At 39.9% G+C, this 20,853-nt stretch overlaps 1 protein-coding gene across 1 annotated transcript in view; it reads left to right on the top strand.

Annotated features, from left to right (window-relative positions):
* Positions 1–19,470, top strand: part of dpyda.1 (dihydropyrimidine dehydrogenase a, tandem duplicate 1) — a 153,162-nt gene extending 133,692 nt beyond the window's left edge. Inside the window, exons 19-23 of the mRNA XM_017473660.3 lie at positions 3,750–3,892; positions 7,855–8,034; positions 16,771–16,917; positions 17,048–17,188; positions 18,224–19,470. Coding sequence (XP_017329149.1) covers positions 3,750–3,892; positions 7,855–8,034; positions 16,771–16,917; positions 17,048–17,188; positions 18,224–18,394 — 782 coding nt within the window. The 3' untranslated portion in view covers positions 18,395–19,470. The remainder of the gene's footprint in view (positions 1–3,749; positions 3,893–7,854; positions 8,035–16,770; positions 16,918–17,047; positions 17,189–18,223) is intronic.
* Positions 19,471–20,853: the final 1,383 nt, after the last annotated feature.

Genomic DNA, 20,853 nt, shown 5'->3' with positions numbered 1-20,853 from the left:
TATATATAATATGTACAATGATGTGCTTCCAACTTTGTGGAAATAGTTTGGAGAAGGCTCACATATGGATGTTATAGTCAGGTTTCTACATGCTTTTGGCCATATAGTATATATAGCTTTTCTGCTTGTGACCTCACCTCATTCGTACAGCAGTGCTGGTTTGTATGGGTTCATTCTCAACAAATCACCAAAAACATAAATATAAAAACAGTGTAAAAATGAATGCCATTAGTAAACAAGCAGTGAGAGCTAAAGGCAGAGAGTGGGTCAGGGGCTGTTAAAAAAAAATAATAATTTCCTGTATTAAATAATAAATATGCCTACCCATATTTTATATTTCATGCTTATTTTACTATAACATGTCTTTTACAATGCACTGCACAGCAACGTAAGCACATGAGCCATAATTTATTGATGCAATACAGCCTTGCAGCATCTTCATGTGCCCCCACATTTTTTTCTGTATAGTAGGCAGGCAGTGGGAAATTGAAGGCCCTTTGTGAGCCTGCACTGAAAGCCTCAGAAATCAACTTGCCCATTTTCTATAAGATGATGCTAGTGCTTAAAGTGCAGTCTTCTTCCTTTCTGCCAACAACTGGCAAAATTTTTGCTTAAATTTTGTCATTCATAGTACCAGTACAAAACATTCCTCTCAGTGTTTGATCATGTTCTTGTATTCTGACCCGTAGAGAATTTGTGTTGTAGCTGTACATCTTCATCTTCCCAATTGCAGAAAAGCATGACCTGTGTTTCTAATGTACATTACATGCAAATGGGAGTGTGCGGACTGTGGAGAGTGCCCTGCCTGACTGATCCAATGTGGGTGCACAGGGACTAAAGTTAGGGCTTATGGAGAGAAAGGAGTTGGCTGCAGAGATGTTGGTACACACAGAGCACCATGGCCTTTGCAGATCTTGAATAGCAAGCATTATGCTGAATTATGCATCTTTCTCAGTCCAGAACAGAAGCTGCTTTGTCCGACCAAAGAAAAGGCCACATTCTGGATAGGGCCTCACTGAATCTGAATCACTGTCCTTTTTTAAGGGTCTATAGTACGTCTAAATTGAAGGCTCTATAGCACGTCTAGATTGAAGGCTCTATAGCATATCTATAAATGAGCTGGTTTGAATAGCTGAAACATTTAGCCTATTTTTAATAAATGTGTATGTAAATTCTGTTATGTTGATTTGTCTTGGAATTAGGATGGAAAGGAATTACATCATCAAAGTGAAAAGATGAGCTGATGACATTATCCAAATGCAAACTCAAATGCATTTACAGTGTTCATAAGAATGATCTGTAACTGATTATCCAGAACTGATTATCTACAGATTACATTTCAATTTAATTGTCAGGGCAGAAAGTCACTAGCATTATCAGAGTGAAAATAGACTTCAGTGACTGTGTATCCACTGGTCAGGTAAAATGCATTAAAGCAATCGCGCTATTTAAAAGGGTCTAAAGGGTGAAATTTGTAACATTATTACTTGTTGATAATACTAGGCGCTACAAGAGTCATGCATGGTTTCATGTATATTAGCCACGCAATATGGTAATAAAGCCTGTGCACATTTCTCTTCTTCTTTAACCCTTTTTTTTCTGTTGGCATGTAACTAAATCACTTACTGAACCCCGGATTTGTTAAACTTATGAGTTGAAATATTTCTTTGCTTTTGTATCCTTCACTGACTGCTGTTGCTATTCACCGCCGAGTAACAGGCAGCAAATAGTGGGTAGGGTGTGTTCATTATGATCCTGTAGGTCATGTCTAGGTGGATTTCTCTAATTGTCTTTCCTTGGATGTGCTTTCCCTGTTTCTCATGTTTATCTGATGTTTCCAAATTTCAAACTCACCATGTCCTATTTGATTTCTGTGTACATCCCACTGTGCTCAGAATTATTCAACAAAAAAGCAGATGCTACGTGCATGTATTACGTAAGTGTCTCATGCCAATTGAACCAACGATAGACAAAACAGGAGAAATGAGGAGACGCTGACTGGTGCAAGGGCCTCCTACCACGGCCATGTCCGCACTAAGCCAAAGAAACAATTATAGCCTAACTAGTGATCTGAATTTAGGAGACAGCCATACTCTTAGCACTGACCTTAAATCAGAGCACAGCACCAGCTTAATGAATATCCTGAGATCAACAACCAGACAGAGGTCTTTATAAATGATCAGGAAACAAAACACAGCCTAACTACTTGCTGTCACAGCCAAATTACTGACAAACTGCAGAGATCAGTAACAATCACAGATGGCTACTGTTCTGAGATTCGTAAACAGTCACAGATCAATTACTGTCCCTACTGATCAGGAAACAGTCACAGTCCAACTAATAAAAGCAACTGAAAAGACTAGAAGTTTACGGATATTTAAGCTTTTATTATTATTATCATCCTATCCAGTGTGTACTCCCACCTTGTGCCCACTGTTCCCGACATATAGTAGGCTCCAGATCCACTGTGACCATGACCAGGTTGAAGCAGTTATTGAGGATGAATTATTATTATTATTATTATTATTACTCCTTGTCAGTCAAACATGGTCTCAAGCCTTTTCAGCTTTTGGAATAATTATTCACACAGAAATAGTGTTTGGGATGTTCTATGGGAGGAGTTGGAGTCATTGAGCATTGCTCATCCGTTTCTAATGCAATTAGAAGCCTCAGTAGTTTCTCTGCAGTGCTCTTGGGGGGAAGTGAATGTGACCCACACTCACGCTCAAATCCCTAGGCTTACGTTTGAGTGTCAGCTACCAGAATTGTTAAGTGTCCCCTGACTAAGTTGACTGTAATTCATGTCAGTAGATTACATGGCTCTAGGTGTCAACGATTGCATGTTTCATTGGACGAGTGTGCAAAATGGTGTTGGAGGAGATAAACTCATCACTCAGTGAAGGTGAGAGGCTGTTTAGCTCTGCAGTCAGGCAGGTGTCTGTCATGGCAATCAGTAACGCTTTTGTGACTCATTGCCGAGTATTGCCCGGTTGTTCTGATTTGATTTCATTTCATTTCTGCAGAAATAATGTAGAATAAAAAGTGTGAGTGATCATTTCATTACAAAGTGTGTGGATCTCTGAGTATCTTAGTAAGATTGCACCACTGACCTGAAATTGGGAGATCACTGAAGCCAATACTACTGAACTGATGGAGGTTTCTTGGAGGCTTGTTCTTTGAAATCTTTGCCTTGTAATAAATATGTTATCTATACCACTGATGATTGTATTATGTTCTCAGTGTGATTAGTAAGGGTCGTTTAACATGAAGGAGAAAGCTGGTCTTTGCATGTGTGCCTGTGCCTCCATGCTAGACTTTAGTGACACTGGATCTAAATGAGGGGAGACAATGTCTCCCACTGATCAATGAGGGGAAAGGCCTGCCAGCTTACTGTGGTTAAATCTAATGTGATAAACGACTCCATCTGTCACCGGTTTTAATTCATTCAGGACACTGAGACCTAAGTAAATAAATAAAGGTTGTAACATTAGAAGGTACAGCACTCCCCAGAGCTCTCACACTGAAATGAAATATCTCTGGATGGGTTTGTCAAAAAGAAAGAAAAAAAGAGAGCTATAAACATGATTATGATTAATGTTAATGAGAATGATCATTTTGTTCTTAGATGAGGTATGTTACTGCATGACTATTTCATCCATATTAGATGCTTAGTCAGATAATTCAGTTTTGTGAATGAAATATGATTTTGTTTATTTGTTGTCTGTTTGCTTTTATTTGTATGTGTTCAGGCAATGCTATTCGTCCCATTGCCCTGCGTGCTGTGTCAGTCATAGCCAGGGCACTCCCTGGTTTTCCCATCTTGGCCACTGGGGGCATTGACTCTGCTGAATCTGGCCTACAGTTCCTCCATGCCGGTGCCTCAGTACTACAGGTAATGTTGCGCTGCATATTTACTATATTTAACTTTGTAAATATGTTCGAATCCAATAAAAACACACAAGATACCAAATAGAATTTACATGCCAATTTAGGATTACATTGCTGTTTCATTATCATCCAGCTACCAATATTCTGGACATGTATCTCTTTTATGCAGACAAAGTTTTAATTGGAAAATGTGGAGTTAAATGAATATCGCCAAACATTAAATGTCGAAGGAAGATTGGAAAGTGTTTTCAAACTCTCTGTATCCTCAGTGGGTTGTGTCTAGGGAGTAATCAGTTAGAGAATCTGCATGCAAATTGAATCGATGTGAATAAATGCATCCACTATTTTTAAAATATGATTTAATGTTTCAGTAATGCCTCTCTGTCACCAACCTGTTAAGTCTCAGCACTTGGGATCTAAGAGGCTTTTTTGCAATTCATCCAGAGACTCGTCTTATGAATTAATATGAAAATTTAATTAAAGAATAAAAAAAATGGGCCCTTGATCGAATCATAATGCCTTCAATTACAAATTCACTGCCTTGAAAAGCTTTAATTTGTATTTCATCTTGCAAAATATAGCTTTCTTTTTGACCGATTTTGTTTGTCTGCGATGAAAGCAAATATATTCTTGTTTAAATTTTTAGCTGAGGATTAGTGATGTGAATTCTGGGTTGGATTAGGATGTAACTTGGAAGTCTGCAGTTTGTTAAAAAGATGTGGCACTTATTCACTGATGCCTCAAAGGCCCACGGCTTTGTGAAATTGCTACTGCAAAATAACCAACACAGACAGCAGTAGCCTTTTATCATATCCAAAGACTAAATCATTACTTTTGATGGTAAAATAGCATGTTGTCTTGGCTCTCTTCAGTGTTTTATCCTGGAGGAAACTTTCACAAAATAGATATCATTTCCCCACAAGCCTTTGGGATGCTATATAAATAGTAAGCAAGACAAATATTGAAAAATAGCAGTACAAAAATGCAGTGTAATTGTATATGATACAATCAGGAAGTCTTGTTGTCAGAATTGAAGGAACATATGAGGCTTGAATGGGAGAATCAACGTTTTTTTGGACAGTAAGTACTCACAGTTCACTGTCTGTTTCAATGTTAGAGAGACTCAGACTTTTGCCTATAAGTAGTGATTGACGGTACATCAGACATATTCTTTTTAGAACAAACAATGTAATGAAGTCCATTCATATCCTGTATTGATTTCTCTTGAAGACCAGCTCTCTGTTCATACATTTGAGGCAGCTGTTCACCAAGGCACATTTTGATTATCATTCTCTTCCATTGCACACAAAATGTTTTTGTTGCATATGTCAAGGCCTGTATGCTGGAAGAGCAAATTTCACAATTTTTCAATCAATAATCTTTAGTTTAGATTCTTTACCTAAAATGTTGTCATCAGCCTGTAGAGGATGTTTGGCATAACTTAAACTTGTACACTGCCTTTCTATTAAATATTAGTTTATTTTTGCAAAGAAGACAAGTCAACCAAGTACCGAGTATCACAAAGCTATCGTAAAGGATATCCTTCTTTAATAACAGCAACTAATTTTGATATGTGTTCTCTTTCTTCTTAATGAGATTGAAGGCAGCAGTGAGAGCAAAATGCCAGTGTTGTCGCTGGCAAGTGTTTTGGGGCAGTGGAGCAGTATTTCACTAATGACTGAATCAGTTTAATCGTAATGATCCACACTGCAATATCTCTCCATTTCCGTGCATGTAAACAGCTGTGAGTTGCAATAAAGGAGATAGCAAAAATGACTTGTAGCCCAGAAAACATTTGTAATTCAGTACGAAATGGCTAAGTGTCTCTGTAGAGAAGAAAAGATCAGAGAGGACAAAGCAAGCTTTTAACAAGCAGCATGTTCCACGGTTAAGGTATTGATTGAAGAAGCACTACAAGCAGTGTTTCTTTAGAGGAAAAAACAAAGGGAAAAGGTTATGCTCTCCCTTCAATTCCCAAAATCTAGTAAATGTGGTTGGGGGGGCTGATTGGATTTTAGTGACAATAGAAAGTAATAGAAAGTGTACCTTCACTAACTTTTCAAATGTATTCATCTCTGTTCACTTCTGATGTCCAGTTGTGGCATCACATAGCCAGCATCTTTTACCTGCAAAGCGATATGAAATTATAGTGGCTAATATCCTCTGGCATACTGGACATAATGCTCTAATCAAAAGGACAAGAGCTTCATGCATAGTCATTTTAACATTTGGATGCCAAACTGAATTAATCTCCGTCTCTTTTGGGAAGACGCTGTTCTGCTAAATGCCAGAATTTTATCACTGGAAATAAAAGAGCTGACAAAGAGAGCGCATGTGGAGGGATCTAAAAGCATCTGAGATCTCAGAAGGAGTTGAAATCAATGCCCAGCCACAGTTTTCAGAGTGGATAAAAAGGACCTGCTGCCTCAATTGCTTGGAAACCTCTTAGAAATTCTCACTTTGATTTATTTCAGCAGTCAGCTGCATTAGGATTAAATGCTCTGTAGCAGGGCATCACATCTTTGATGTTCCCAACCAAATGAGGAGCACTAATGGACATATTTCTGCACTCAGTTCAACAAGGCTCAGAGTTTACAGTTCTAGCTTTGAGAAGATCACAAACTAGTCTGTTTTTCATAATTAATGAATTCATTTGCAGTAATTCTTGTGTTTTTATGCGTAGTTCTTTAAATGAGGTTGCAGTGCTTTTAAAAGGCTGCTGCTTTATCTTTATCAATACGTGATTTATTCAGCCTAAATATTAAACCTTTTACAGAATGTATATATTTGTTAAATGTAAATGTAATCGAATCCAAGCTCAACTACTCTAATCAGTTAAACGGTCATCTGGAGTGTTTGAAATCCATCTCTACCTGTAAAGTGCATGATTCATTCAGGGTTTTCTACTTGTAATTATGGGTTTGATTTGACATCATATTTGTTTACATTAAATCAAGGTGAAATGTTACCACATTCATTTGTTTATGGGTGATTTTATGTGATTTTTTTTTTACGTGTTGTGTTGTGTTGTGTTGTGTTGAGAGACAGACGGCTGGTGCAGCAGACCAGAGTAACAAGTTTTATGCAAATGAGAATCCTAACGGAAAAAAAAATCCTGTATCCGCAAGCCATACATGGGCAGCTGGAATAAATGGCTCCATTATCTCAGCATGTGCCATTCTGACTGAGATTTAATTTTTAAATACACTATTCACACAGCACAGCCATGGTTACATTCCAAACACTCTGGGAGGATTGGGAAAATCTCAGATAAGAAATAGGAGGGAGGAGTCAGAGTGGTGTATAAGTCAGGAGTTAGCTGTGAACATTTTCTGTGTGGCTGTGAGTTAATCCTGTGAAAGGTAGCGCTTAGCTGTCACGGGCCGATGTCAGATCAGTGATGGCTCTGGGAGATAAGCGTGTGTTATCTGTTGCTTTACCACTTCCTGTGGCTTCCGTCTGAAGTGGCGCAGACACGGACACAAAGGCACAGGTCCCGCTCCCCCATGCAAATTATCCTTTCTAAGCCCAGAGTATAAGAGCCAATTGAAGGGGGTTCAAAATGAGCAATAGTATACTTGATTAGTTTCTTAAGCTGAATTTTTATCAGACTCACCTTTTCACACGAGTATAAGGGAAGCATTTAATAGGTTTCTATAATGGTACTCTGTAGAATCTCAGGATGTTTCCTGCTTCTGCCTGTTATTTTTGGTGTAACAGTCAAAAATCACATTTTAATAGTAAATTGTGTGTGACTGTTTGTCTCTATGTGTGTCTGTGTGTATCTGTGTTGTTGTTGTTGTTGTTGTTTTTTAAGTAAAAAAGCCAAAAGGTTTTCTTTTGGTTACTGAAGTGTAGGCATAACATTAATTACATGCATTAATAATTATGCCAATGGAATAAGGATAGTAATTGTGCGTGTGTTTGTTTGTGTGTGTGTGTGTGTGTGTGTGTGTGTGTGTGAAGGTCTGCAGTGCTGTACAGAATCAGGATTTCACAGTGATAGAGGACTACTGCATGGGACTGAAAGCTCTGCTCTATCTGAAGAGCATTGAGGAGCTATGGGACTGGGATGGTCAGTCTCCCCCCACAGTCCGCCACCAAAAAGGCAAACCTGTGCCCACTCTGCAAGAGCTGTTAGGGAAGGTAAGTGACTAATGGCCGTTTAAAAACCCTCTGCTCCCGCCTATTATACCCACTCTAGCCTTTACACCTGTTTCAGCATTCTCTCTTTTATTATAGGCCTTTGACTGGCCATTAGTAGTAACACTAGTAATTCCAGAGCAGACAGTCTAGGTGCTCATTAATGCAGCGTTGGCATTATAGCTGTGGACTTGCATCTATCCATTTATGTTACTTTGTTATTACAGGGCAGAAATTCACATAATTGCAGTGCTGTCCAAAGCACAAAGTGGCCACTTCCATGGTAAAGATATTTTATTTAGCAGCAGAGGAGTTAGGGAATTGATGGAGAGCAGAGGTCAGTTTTTATGGCGCTGTATTACAGTACATTTGTGGGGGGAAAAAGAAGGGAGCCTTTCAGGGAAAATTACCATAATCTTAAACTAATGAAGCGCAGGTCACAGCTTGTCAGCTAATAAAAGCAATAATAGCAGTGAAGAACCACAAATGTCAAGAGCTATTGGGAAGGGGCACAGTTTGCTATGAGATCTAATCTAAAATCTGAAATACAAAAAAAAAAAAAAAAGAGTTTTCTTTGAGTTGCAGGAAAAATAATTGGTTTACTTTTAAGGATGCACGTGCCCCTTCTCCTTTTTTCCCTTTTAACTCAACATTTACATAACAATAGCATCACAATAAGTGAGTATCTGAAAATGAGATTGGACAAAAGCACCCTTTTCCACATGTTCATTGGCTTGTATTTTGCATGTTCATTCTACCTTAGGTAATCTGCCTTATTATTTGCCGACCGAGAAATACTAGGCAACATGTAAATGAGGAAAACTTCAGTAAACTCTTTTGAAAGCAGAGCATTAGAGGCCTTTATCAGATCACAGCATTCCTGCTAATATACCAGCGCAGGGACAGCTTTGAAGCCTGCATGCTTTCAAATGCACCAGTAGCGCCTTCACAGTCTCTGATGGCAGGACATCTCACCAAGGCGACGTGCAATAGTTTAAATGCTAATGCCAGACGAGTGGCAGAGAATGAGGAAATAAATGAGCAGGAAGCAGGCAATATCGGAGGAGTGATAAGTCTAAGTCATTTTCATGCCAAATGGGACATTTTTTGCCAGAGTCGTTGGCACGCTGACAACAATAGCGATGTGGCACTGTGTGAGCAGAGGGAGTGGCTTTTCAGATTGAGGCAGCTTGTAGAAACATCAGCACAGACACAGCTTCAGGCAGCAGACGACTGGATCCACTCATATGCTTGAGAGTGCAGTGATACACAAGAGGAAAAAGCCACTCAGACCTCGCCATAGGCAGACTTTGTGTGTGAGCTATACTAGTAACGCCTTTGAGTTCCTACAGCAGCACAATATACTTCAGCTATTATAAACTCCAGAGCCACTAAACTGCCACCAGGGGTCATGTCATTGGCCTTTCAGGTGCCATTTTTCATTATTCCGTTGCTTCTTTTTTTGTGAAGGAAAAAAGAGACACCCACCTGAGGTTGTCTTTAAGTCCAGATTATATAGAGCAGATGTTGTGAAATAGGCTGAGGGGCTTGAGATATTGCCTGTCAGCTCCTGTCCTCTCTCAGCCCCTGCTGAAGCCCTGAGTGTGGCTGTGATTGACAGCTCACCTGTGTGAAAGTTTGCAGGGACTGAGCGAGGAAAGTGTCTGCACAGACATACTTCATCTACAGCACCAGACAGGAAAGACAAAAAATTGACTGTGTCAAACAAAAGGTAAAAGTTGAGAGGGAGGGAAGGACATTTCTACTTTAAGTGCACATGGTGGAGGAGAGGAGCTGCAGAATAAGTGAGCCAGCAAGAGAATATGAGACAGGCTAGCAGGAAAAGGCAGTCTGATAGCTCTATAACTCAAGCTATGAAACGAGAGAGCGAGAGGCTGAGTGCATGTCACTGTCATGGCAATTCACAGGAATGGCAGTTGATAAAGGGGAGCCTAAAGCAGAGCTCAGCTAAAGACATATTTTCTCTCTCTTTGTTTAATGTAGGCAGTCAGAGTGCTGTCTCAAGCGGGCAGACTCTGGCGAACGGTGCTAGCTCAAGGGATGAGCAGAATATCTTTGATGTCTAAGTGAGCTATTCCATTTGGGGTTTTCACACACAGTGGGCCAGCAGTAATGCAGCATGTCCAATAAAAAGCAGCAGATTTGAGCTCATTGTACTGCATGTGTAGCAAAGTGGTTTCTGCTATCACTGCAATATGAACTGTAGGCTACAGTCTTGTTCCTACATGAGGCACATGGCTGTTGCTCAAGTACTGCTAAAGACTGGGAGGCCAGGAAAGTAGGTTCTCACTGGCTTTAAAAGAACACTGCAGCTCACCACAGTGTGGGAACATGGAGGAACCGACATTGCCCCAAAGTCCTGCCTGCAACCATACCCCACCCCAGTGCTGCTGTCCAAACGCTCCAAACACAGGATGGGAGAATGGGCATGCTGAGAGGCAGCCAGCAGGCGGGGGCATGGTGGCTCTTTAATAGCAGTTTGGCTGGCTGTGTGGTGCCATGCTGCCTGGCAGGCATGTGGTGGTAATGAAGCCTTCAGCCAGCCTGCTTTCCCCGCCTCAGTCAGCAGCCACAGCTTGGCCCTCATGCTTTGTTAGGAACGGAGTAGCTGGAGCAGATGGAGTGTGTGTGTGTGCATGTGTGTGTGTGTGTGTGTGTGTGATTTTGTGTCTAAAGTTATGTATCTGTAGTAATAGAGTCCCCTCTGAAACTACTGGAACATCAAGGCCAATTCAACTGATTTTGCTGTAGACTGAATACATTTGGGTTTGAAATCAAAAGATGAATATGAGAAGAGAGTTGAGAATTTCCACTTTATTTCCTTGTATTTATATGTGCATGTGTTAAACGACATGTGTTCGGAGGGAACTATATGTGAGACTCAATGCCACAGTCTATTTGAGTATTGTTGCTGACCGTGTGAATCCCTTCATGGCCACAATTTAGCATCTTCTAATGGTTATTTCCAGCATAATAATGCACCAAGTCACAAAACAAGAGTCGTCTCAAACTGGTTTAATGAACATGACAATGAGTTCAGTGTTCTTCAGTGGCCTTCCCAGTCACCGCATCTGAATCCAGTAGAACACATTGGGGATGTGGTAGAACGGGAGATTGGTAGCGTGAAAGTGCACCTGAAAAATATGCAGGAATTGTGTGATGCAATCATGTCAACATGGACCAGAATCTCAAAGGAGTCTTTCTGACATTTTGTTTGAATCCATGCCACAAAGAATTGAGGCTGTTTTGAGAGCAAAGGGAGCCGCTACTCACTAGTAGTATAGTGTTCCTAATAAAGTGCTTAGTAGGTGTATAGTTTTTAGGTAAGATGTTGAGCGCCACAGGTCATCAGAAAAGCATCACTGACATATTATCTACATGTCTGGAACTGTACTGGAGGAAGGAAATATCAATCTTCCATAAGATATTCCCACAGTTGATGTTTTGGTGATGATGATGGTGATGAAGAGCACCGTCTAACATGTTGGTCCAAAATCCCCACTGAGTGTTCAGTTGCTTCAATTGGCGATCTGGTGATTGTGAAGGCCATCGCATATGATTTGCATAATTTTTTTATACTCATTAAGGCATTCAGTGAGCCCTCATGCTCCGTGAATACTGAAATTGCACGCATTTCAGCAAAACAGAGTTGTGTCTCACTTATGTTCGTTTCTGACCTTGAGCTTAAATCAGTTTTTCTTGCACATTATCGTCTTGCATGAAGAGCAGTAAGTCGAGTGCCACTGTCTGACAGTTTGTTGTATCCACAGTATCTCACAGTGACCTATATGTGTTGGGCTGCAAATACATTGGAAAAAAGGAATGCCTTTGGAGGGCAATATTAAAAATATAAATATGGTGTTATGAAATTATTAACCTTTGAAGCCCTGAGGAGGCTACAAAAAGATAGATGATTTTTTTTATTTGTGTGCTCACAGGAACTCAGAGGTGATAATACTTCTCTAGAAGAAAATTTTATATGGCACATTAATTATTACAATAAAATTATGAACTACACTTACTTAACATGAGCTGAAACCATAGCAAATGAGTTCACATTTTCTTTAGATTGGAGTACAAATTTGGTGACACTGTGCCCACAGTTTATAAGAAAATAATGATAAAAAAAGGGACATCCACAAAGGCATGAACTGCTCACAGGCCTGGAAATTCACTTTAAGCACCTGTATATCATGGTTCAGTATTTGGTAAATACTCACGTAAATACTGCCATAGCTTTTGAACTTCGAATACATCCAAAGAGTATTTACTATATAAATGAATTCTGCATAAATATTGTCAGAAGAGTGTATTGCTTTTTATCCTATGTTGCAGCATCTCTTTTCCTGTACAGACCCACATTTGTTATATCATTAAGGGCAGAGAAACAGAGACACTACTTTCAAACCCATAATCCAACGTCACGTCTTTCAGTCCAAAAGCCCAATTAAGATTATTTTATGTGACATATGGAATCATTAGTGTGTGACGCTGTGAGTAGACCTGTAGAAAACTGTTTAGAGAATTGCTTTAGTGCATATGAGATGGGAGAAAAGTCAGCAAGCCTCTGCCCTATTAGCCTGGCCACAGTAAAGATGTACAGTTATTGTCATCGGTGTGGGCCTGCTGTATGGGATTTGTCTGAACATATCAGGCCCCAGAGACAAGGCTGCTGGTGTTAGGCTGAATGAGAACCCTCTACTGTTAGTGTATGAGCCTGTATAGAGAACTAATGGTACATTGCATGCTATGTAATAGATAAAAACCCTCAACCTATGGTTATCACGTAAAGCTGACTTTCTATTTTCTTTCCATTCATTTGACCTCATCCATAAGCCCAACTTGTGTTTGGTTAGATTTTTATTCCACAAATGACCTTTTGTGGGGGTCATTACACCTCGAGGGTCTGGGGTTCGATTCCCACCGGGGCCGTGTGTGCGGAGTTTGCATGTTCTCCCTGTGCTGTGGGGGTTTCCTCCCCCAGTCCAAAGACATGCATGGTAGGCGGATTGGCATGTCTAAAGTGTCCATGTTGTATGAATGGGTGTGTGAGTGTGTATGTGATTGTGCTCTGTGATGGACTGGCACCCAGTCCAGGGTGTACCCTGCCTTGTGCCTGATGCTTCCTGGGATAGGCTCCAGGTTCCCCTGTGACCCTGAAAAGGAGTAAATGGTTGAAGATGGATGGATGAAATTACCTTTTGTGTGTATGGGGCTGCAAATGATTACTATTAGGACAGTTTGGGGGAGATTATTAAGTCACTACTGAATTAAATTATAATATAATAGTGGGTTTGTATAATGCAGGGAATTTAAGAGGTGAAACAGGTTGCCCCACTTCTCCTCCAGTACTAATTTCCTGTCTGCTAAATGGCGGTCTGCACTGACAGTTATTCATGTCAAGCAGCAGACCTCTCTCATTTATTATCACAGATGTACCCAATGGGTTATTTGTTGTCTTCTCTACATCACCCTAGATTTACAAGTTTGCTTTGGGAGGAGGGCAGAGCAAAGAGAAAAAACACAAAGACAGTTCAAACTGATGACTGTGTGTGTGCGTAAGTGTGTGTGTGGGGGGTGGGGGGAGTTGTCTATGCATGTGCGTGTTGAGGAAACATGGCATCCAATTAGGAGAGTCTGCGTGGTAGCTGAAGGCATGGGTTTGGCAGACAGGGTATTCCATACCACCCAGTACCTTTCATTAAAGCAGACAACTTTTAAACAGAGCAACTTTTAAACAGAGGCTGCTGAATTATTACACAACAAATAGGGGCTATCATGCAGAACATGAGGAAAGCAGGGAGAGGCTGCTGTGTCTTAATGAGCCAAAGTGAGTGTCTTCCTACTTTATGCCATGCCTACTACTGAGTTTGACTAGTCTGATGTCTCACTGGGAATTCCTCCCCTCTCCTTCTGTCTCTCTGTCTGTAGTTTCTGCTGATAGGCCTTTGAGCTTAATACACTTTTTCATGTCCCTTAATGGTTGCAGGCAGAGGACAGGTGAAGAAGAAGAAAGAACTGTATTGTGGGTGGATTAGGAATTTGCGTTGTCTGGTTGAATTAATTAGGACTGGACACGATAAATCCAAGTTTCATCATTAATTATTGGGCTCTGTTATAGTCTCGATTATTATGCTTCAGGGTTGTTTAGGATTTTCTTTCTTATACTGGATATTTTTCTCTAAAGACAATGAACTTTGAAAGGAATAACAAGCAAGCTATATTTGATTAACCTTCTGAAGAAAATACAGTTTTGTAACTTCTATTACAGCATCCTCATGCAGGATCAATACACGTGTATTGTATAATACAGTTTGTGACTTACTAATGCATAGGAAGATGTTAAAATGGATTTGGATTTTTTTGCATTTTACAATGGATGCAATGATATTTGTTTGTCTACAATGACAAATATTTGTCAATAAGAGCTTATCTACATTATTAGCATCTACATCTGAATTTCTGTAAAGCTGCTTTACATTATATTAGCCTCCTTCATGCCTGCTAAAATGTTACCATATTCCCCCTTTTTTTCCCCCCAAGTATGCTTCTCTATGCTAAAACAAGCTTATACCCAAAACATTTAGGGAGGATGTCTAATCTTTAACGCTGCAGTACAACACATTAAGGATTTCCGCCAATTAAATATTGAAACAATACTGACACTGAAACAGCCTTTGTTAGTTTTTTGCAAGTAGAACGAAGGGCATTTCAGCTGTGCGGCTTCAGATAATGCTCTCATTAGGAGCTGTAGTAACTCACTGTGCCAACTCTATATTTGTCCAGGCTTACCAAGACACGTTTGCTTTAATGGTGACAGGGCTTTGTCGATCGCAGATTTAGAAGAATTTTCAACAATGAATCTTCTGCAAATGCAGAAAGAAAAAAAACAGTATTCATAACCATGTGAGTTTCAACTAGTTGGCCTGTCCTGCTGTGCCCTCCCCCGAGGGAGGATGAAATGAAATCGAAGTGCTCGGCCTGGTGCAAATGATTGTGTTTTTTACACAAGCACAGCACCACGTCCTACTGCTGCAGCTGCTTGTCCCTTACGCCTACTATTTTCATGAAGCATAGGCCATCCCCCATCTTCAGCAGGCTGAAGACAAACTGCCAGCCAGCCGACCCGTAATTCCTCTTGCCTCCATCCTGGGCAGCAGCATGTGGAAACAGTCATGAATATATGTTAATCTGGGGGAATCACGAAGAGCAGGGATATCTGCACGTAAGCACATGCTAGAAGATGCAGTGCTGCAGTGAAATCTTTCAGCTGCCCTTCAGCTCTGGGTTCCTGCTGATGAGCAGCTGTGTGTGACGATAATGGGGTGACTGGGTGAAGCTCACGTCAAATTACCTAGCCATGAATTGCACAAGATAGAGAGTGGATCAGGAAGAGGGGCTATAGAGGGAGTTAGGGAGGAGAGAATTGGATGAGGGAGAAGCCAGATTGAAAGAGAAGGCATTAATTTCACATTTGCATGGATTCCATTACTGTTGATCTTATTAGGCATGAGGCAGCAGTGCTGTGATCAGTCTTGTAGGTTGAAGGGGTTGTGGAGGGGTTGGGCGGGTGCATTCATTGAGCATACAATGATGCAGGATAACGCTGAATCTCACTCTTCTGCCATCTCTCTTCTCATGTCTATGAGTATAGAGGCTCCCATGATGCACTATTAGACACCTAACAATTGAACAAAAGGACAATTTTGCTGTATGTACTTCATGCAATAAAGTGAGCAATGCTGTCTCTCAGGTGAAAATAATACTGTTCTACAGCTCTGCATGATGATAAACACCTGTATTAGAGAGTATGATAAGTGCATATAGTTACAGTGTTTCTTATCAGATCATCTCTTTGGAATAAAATTGAGAGCAATAGCCTGCAGACACCACTTTGCATGAGCAGGGAATCCCTTCTCTTCTCTCCACAGTAATGTCTTAACTCTGAATGGCAAATTAATAGTTTTGTAAATATATTGCATTATTGTAGAGTACAAGGCTTTCAAAAAATAGAAATACAAAAAAAAAAAACAATTAGTTACCTAGCTTGACCAGTAATAATATTTATTTCCATTTTTATGCACAATTTGTAAATAAAATAAGGTTTTCATTGCACAATGTGGGGTTTTTTTTTTCAGCATTAAAATGTATTCTCTGCGTGCAGTATACGAGCAGCTTTTCAGACTCATCCCTACGTGCAATGAAATGAGTGATGTCTCCAGTTGCAAGGCCTTTAAATCATTATATTGACCAAAGGATCTCGTCGGTAGCCACTATTTATAAAAAAATAAAAATAAAAAGGCGCACTGGGGCTTTAATGTAGTCAGGCCAGTCAGCTTTGAGCTTTTATTCATGTCTTCCCAGTGTTTGTTTTTCTCTGATGCACTAATGAAGTAAGCAGCATTGATGCTTTAGTTCACATGTTATCTAAAGCCCAATGACTCAGTAATTACTAGAAAGTGTAAACATCAGAGAATGCACAGCACTGGATTAAAGTGAGATAAAGACAGATGTTTAAATAGGATGCAGAATGTATAGCAGAGACTAGAACATATTGTATTGAATACTGTAAATGAGTAGTTTGCCAGCTTCCAACTATTTAGAAAACACTAAAGAATTGGACTTGTTTTTATTATGGATTTATGGACGGTGGGTTTATTTATTTATTTATTTTTGTTGAATATGTATTAAGTTTAAGTTATGTTTCACTTTTCCCAGAAATTGCCAAATTTTGGTCCATATCTTGAGGAGAGGAAGCTGGCCATAGCAAACTACAAAAAAAAGCTAACAGATCTCAAAGACAACACACCTCCTTCCAGAGGCTCACGAATTAACACCCCTAAAAAACCTGTGCCAGCTGTTAAGGTAAGAGTTTATTTACACAACTCATGATCTCTTGGTATTGCTTTTGAATGACAGGACATTACGGTGTAAAACTGAAGGTTTTATTTTGGCCTTATGTATTGGATTGCACTTATTTGCCCTCTATGGGCAGGACGTAATAGCCCGAGCTCTGAGGCACATCGGCGCATACCAGGAGCTGAACAACCAGGAGCAAGTGCAGGCTCTCATAGATGAAGAGATGTGCATCAACTGTGGAAAGTGTTACATGACCTGCAACGACTCTGGATACCAGGTGCTTGCATCCATCCACCCACACTCACACACACACACACACACACATACTTGTACACACTCTCACAAAAACACACACCGCCTGAATGACTGTACCAACACAAACCCACAGCCCAGAGCTTCTGGCCATAACCTTTTCCCTTTTTCACCCCTATCTGGCTGGAGCTTTCGTTTTTTTTTTTTTTGTTGATTTTTTTTTTCACCATAGCTACATAGCCGCTAGCTGCAGAAAGAGATCATTACCCTGCTTCTGCTCCTGCATTTCAGCAGTCGGTACTGAGATGATTCTGACCAGCTCAAAATTTTACATTTAACATTCAGCTCAACACTGAAACAAACAATTAAAAAGTGGGTGATGAGCTCCTCAGACCCACTCACAGAGCCTAAAAGCACCTCATTATCCAGCCTTGTTTTCTAAGCAAAGCCACTGATGCATATGAGCATCTCTGCCTTGACTCATAGAGGAACACAGGATGGGACAGCTGTGACAGTTTTATTAAAGTATTTGTCTCCGCTTTCTTCTGCTTTCTGATGCTAAATAAATGTCTCCTACAGTTTATCATAAGGGTATTGATGAAGTAGCGAGCCAGTTTTATCAATGCGGTAATTGTTCATTGTGACACTCATTGTCGGTGAATGGATCTCTGAGAGGGATTACATGTTATTAATGGTTTCTAATAAAGAGGTGCGTTTATCAGCAAAATGTGTCATGGTCAAATAGGTGGCCCAGCATTAAATGCAAAATATCACACTTAAGCAGTGACTGTATTCCACAGATGATTGAAGAGGCTCTGGTATGTTGAATTTCAATCACCTCATACAGTGTTTTACAAAACAAGTGCACTAGATTCTATGAAGATTATGTAGTCTGACACAGCGCATCTTGGATAGGAAGGGTAGTAGTTCTGTCTGGCTGTGTTGAACATATGTAAGTGCATGTGTTGTTAAATGTCCATTGGTTGCTCCATGGCGCCCCATGCTGAGGATATAATGATTCTAATCTAATCGTGTGTGTGCTCCCCTTTATCTCTGGCAGGCCATTACATTTGACCCTGAGACCCATTTGCCTGTGGTTCAGGACAGCTGCACCGGCTGCACTCTCTGCCTCAGCGTCTGTCCCATCATCGACTGCATCCAAATGGTTACCAGGACAACGCCCTATGTGCCAAACAGAGGTCTCCCTCAAGCCATCATGCCTGTATGCTGAATGAAAGAAGAGAAAGAGACAGGAAAGTGAGAGAGCGTGAGGAAAAATAATGAAAAAAAAAAAGAAATCACCGAATGTCTACATCAGAGCATTGATTTCAGTACATAATTGCAGGGTGAAAAATGACCTTTGTTGTATGGGAGGGGGGAGCAAATAATTAGTTTTGAGAAATAATTGCCTTATATTCTGAAGCCAATTATCCAGAAATAATCGCACAGGCAAAAAATACTTGCGTTATTTCAAAACAATAGCAGGGCAACATGTTGTCGTGGAGTTCATTCGCTTTTCTTCGTCTGGGATGTGCTAATGAGAATGAAGAGGGACAATTCAAATAATGGATGTTCATGATGATGCAGGGAGCCCGTGCCACCACTGCGTGCTGTGTCTCCCAGCAAAACATAATGACAGCACATCCTGTAAGCTCACTGGTCAAATGAGACATCATTCGAACAGGAAATCATCACATATACAAGTGGTAGTAAGAAAGACAGATAAATATTGAATAATGTGGTGTGTGAACATTTAGAATATATATAATAACATACATTTTGTTGTCTTTTGGTTTTAGTTATACATTAAGACGGAGAAATGTTCAAACAAGCGCAGCTCCTTTTGAAGCTTTGATTAGTAAGTGGTTATTCTGAGAGCCAGCCTGCTCATGTTGTACTGTGAACGCCATGTAGAAAGGTCACCGTTGACTGGTTCCCGATCATTAGATATGAACACTAGCTGTGATTCATTCTAGACCCTAAAGGTCACCTCTGACCACTTCTATCTCAATAAATCCTTACTGCTCCGGGTTGTGGGGTTTCATGCAACTGTTCCATGTCAGCACTACAAAATGTTACTACACAAGAACAGGATGTGTCAATGAGCTGTCACAAGGAAGGGCAGTGAGAGTTATTTCATTAATGTATCCTGTTGCAAACAGAGTGACACAGTATTTCAGATTATATCTGTATTACAGAAAATAAATTAGAATGTGACAATTGAAATTTGACTACTAATTAAATATATTTTTAATCATCCCACGTTTCTCTGTATTAACATTAATAAAAAAGTATTTATCACAATGATGCTGATGTCATGGACATTGCTTTGGTTTTCAGTTTGAGAAAGTCACGTGTATCATATGTATTTATTTTGCATTATAGTAGGAAATTCCCACCAGCACAGTGTTAACAGAGATTAACTGAGGTTAATGATTTCATCCAGCAAATCTGCAACAAAAACAGAGCATTTAAAAATTCTCCTCAGAGAATAAATTTTGCCATTATTGTAGGTACACAAAAAAATTTCTGAAATGAGATTTACTCAAGAAAAGTGTGGTAACAATGTTCACACATATTGTCTTAGTAAATTTAAAGCTGCAGTACTGACATTGTGCCTCTCTATCGCCATCTCTGTTTAACGTGGGTTACGCTTCAGCACTGCTCCTCTGCCCGGGTGAATCTGGTGTTTTGAAATGATAATTTGAAATGTTCCTATGGATTGTATATTAGCTCCAATTCTTGACAACTAATAAGTGGAATTTACCAGACTGACCATAGCAAAACAAAATAACAAAAAAAAAACACAACATAGGAAACTCGACACCTAGCTGAATCAAGCGAACAAGAGCACTAATATTTGCTAGCTACTTATTGAGCCTCTGAAATGTCTTACCTGTCCAGCAGAAAAAAAGCCATCTCTGAGTCAGCCTTCAATCCCTTCAGATCTCTGAGTTATCGCCACCTCTCAAAAGCCATGCCGATATTTATTCTCGTTTTAGCACGGGCTCTGTTGCTTTCCCTTTTTGACTGTTTCTTGGTTTTGACAACAGCTGATTCAACATGCAGTTTTGCACTCGGGTCTCCTTTGAACAGTGGACTAGTTCAACAAAAAGACTTCATATAAAACCATAATGAACTTTCTTTTACTTTTTACAAGATGAAGACGGGTTCCCTTCTGAGTCTGGTTCTTCTCAAAGATTCTTTTTCATATCATCTTAGGGAGTTTTTCCTTGCCACCGTTGCCACCGGCTTGCTCAATTGGGATACATACACACATTTAAAATCTGTATCCCGTGTTTATATGTTTCTGTAAAGATGCTTTGAGACAATGTCCATTGTAAAAAGCACTATACAAATAAAATTGAATTGAATTGATTTCCCAGATATCACAGATGATTGCTGTTTAGAACTATCAAGATTAAAAGCAGCCATCTAGATAACATGTTTAAATTCTAAGCAACTGTAAGAACAAACTACAAGTACTCCACCATCCTCAGCTCCCACACACATGATATAGTAGCCAGGTCTTTCTGTTTATAGACGTGACGTAACCACGCAAAGATGAATGATGTCAAACTGACATTTCCTGCGAAATCTGACCCGGAAGCTCAAATTATAAATCATTATTATAAGCTTACCATTGCAAGTAAGGTAAGGAGACAGTTTTTAATGCTGATTTTTTTAATG

This window comes from Ictalurus punctatus, chromosome 1, assembly GCF_001660625.3.
Source record: "Ictalurus punctatus breed USDA103 chromosome 1, Coco_2.0, whole genome shotgun sequence".
NCBI classification, from domain to species: domain Eukaryota; kingdom Metazoa; phylum Chordata; class Actinopteri; order Siluriformes; family Ictaluridae; genus Ictalurus; species Ictalurus punctatus.
This window is presented reverse-complemented; position numbering and strand designations above follow the sequence as displayed.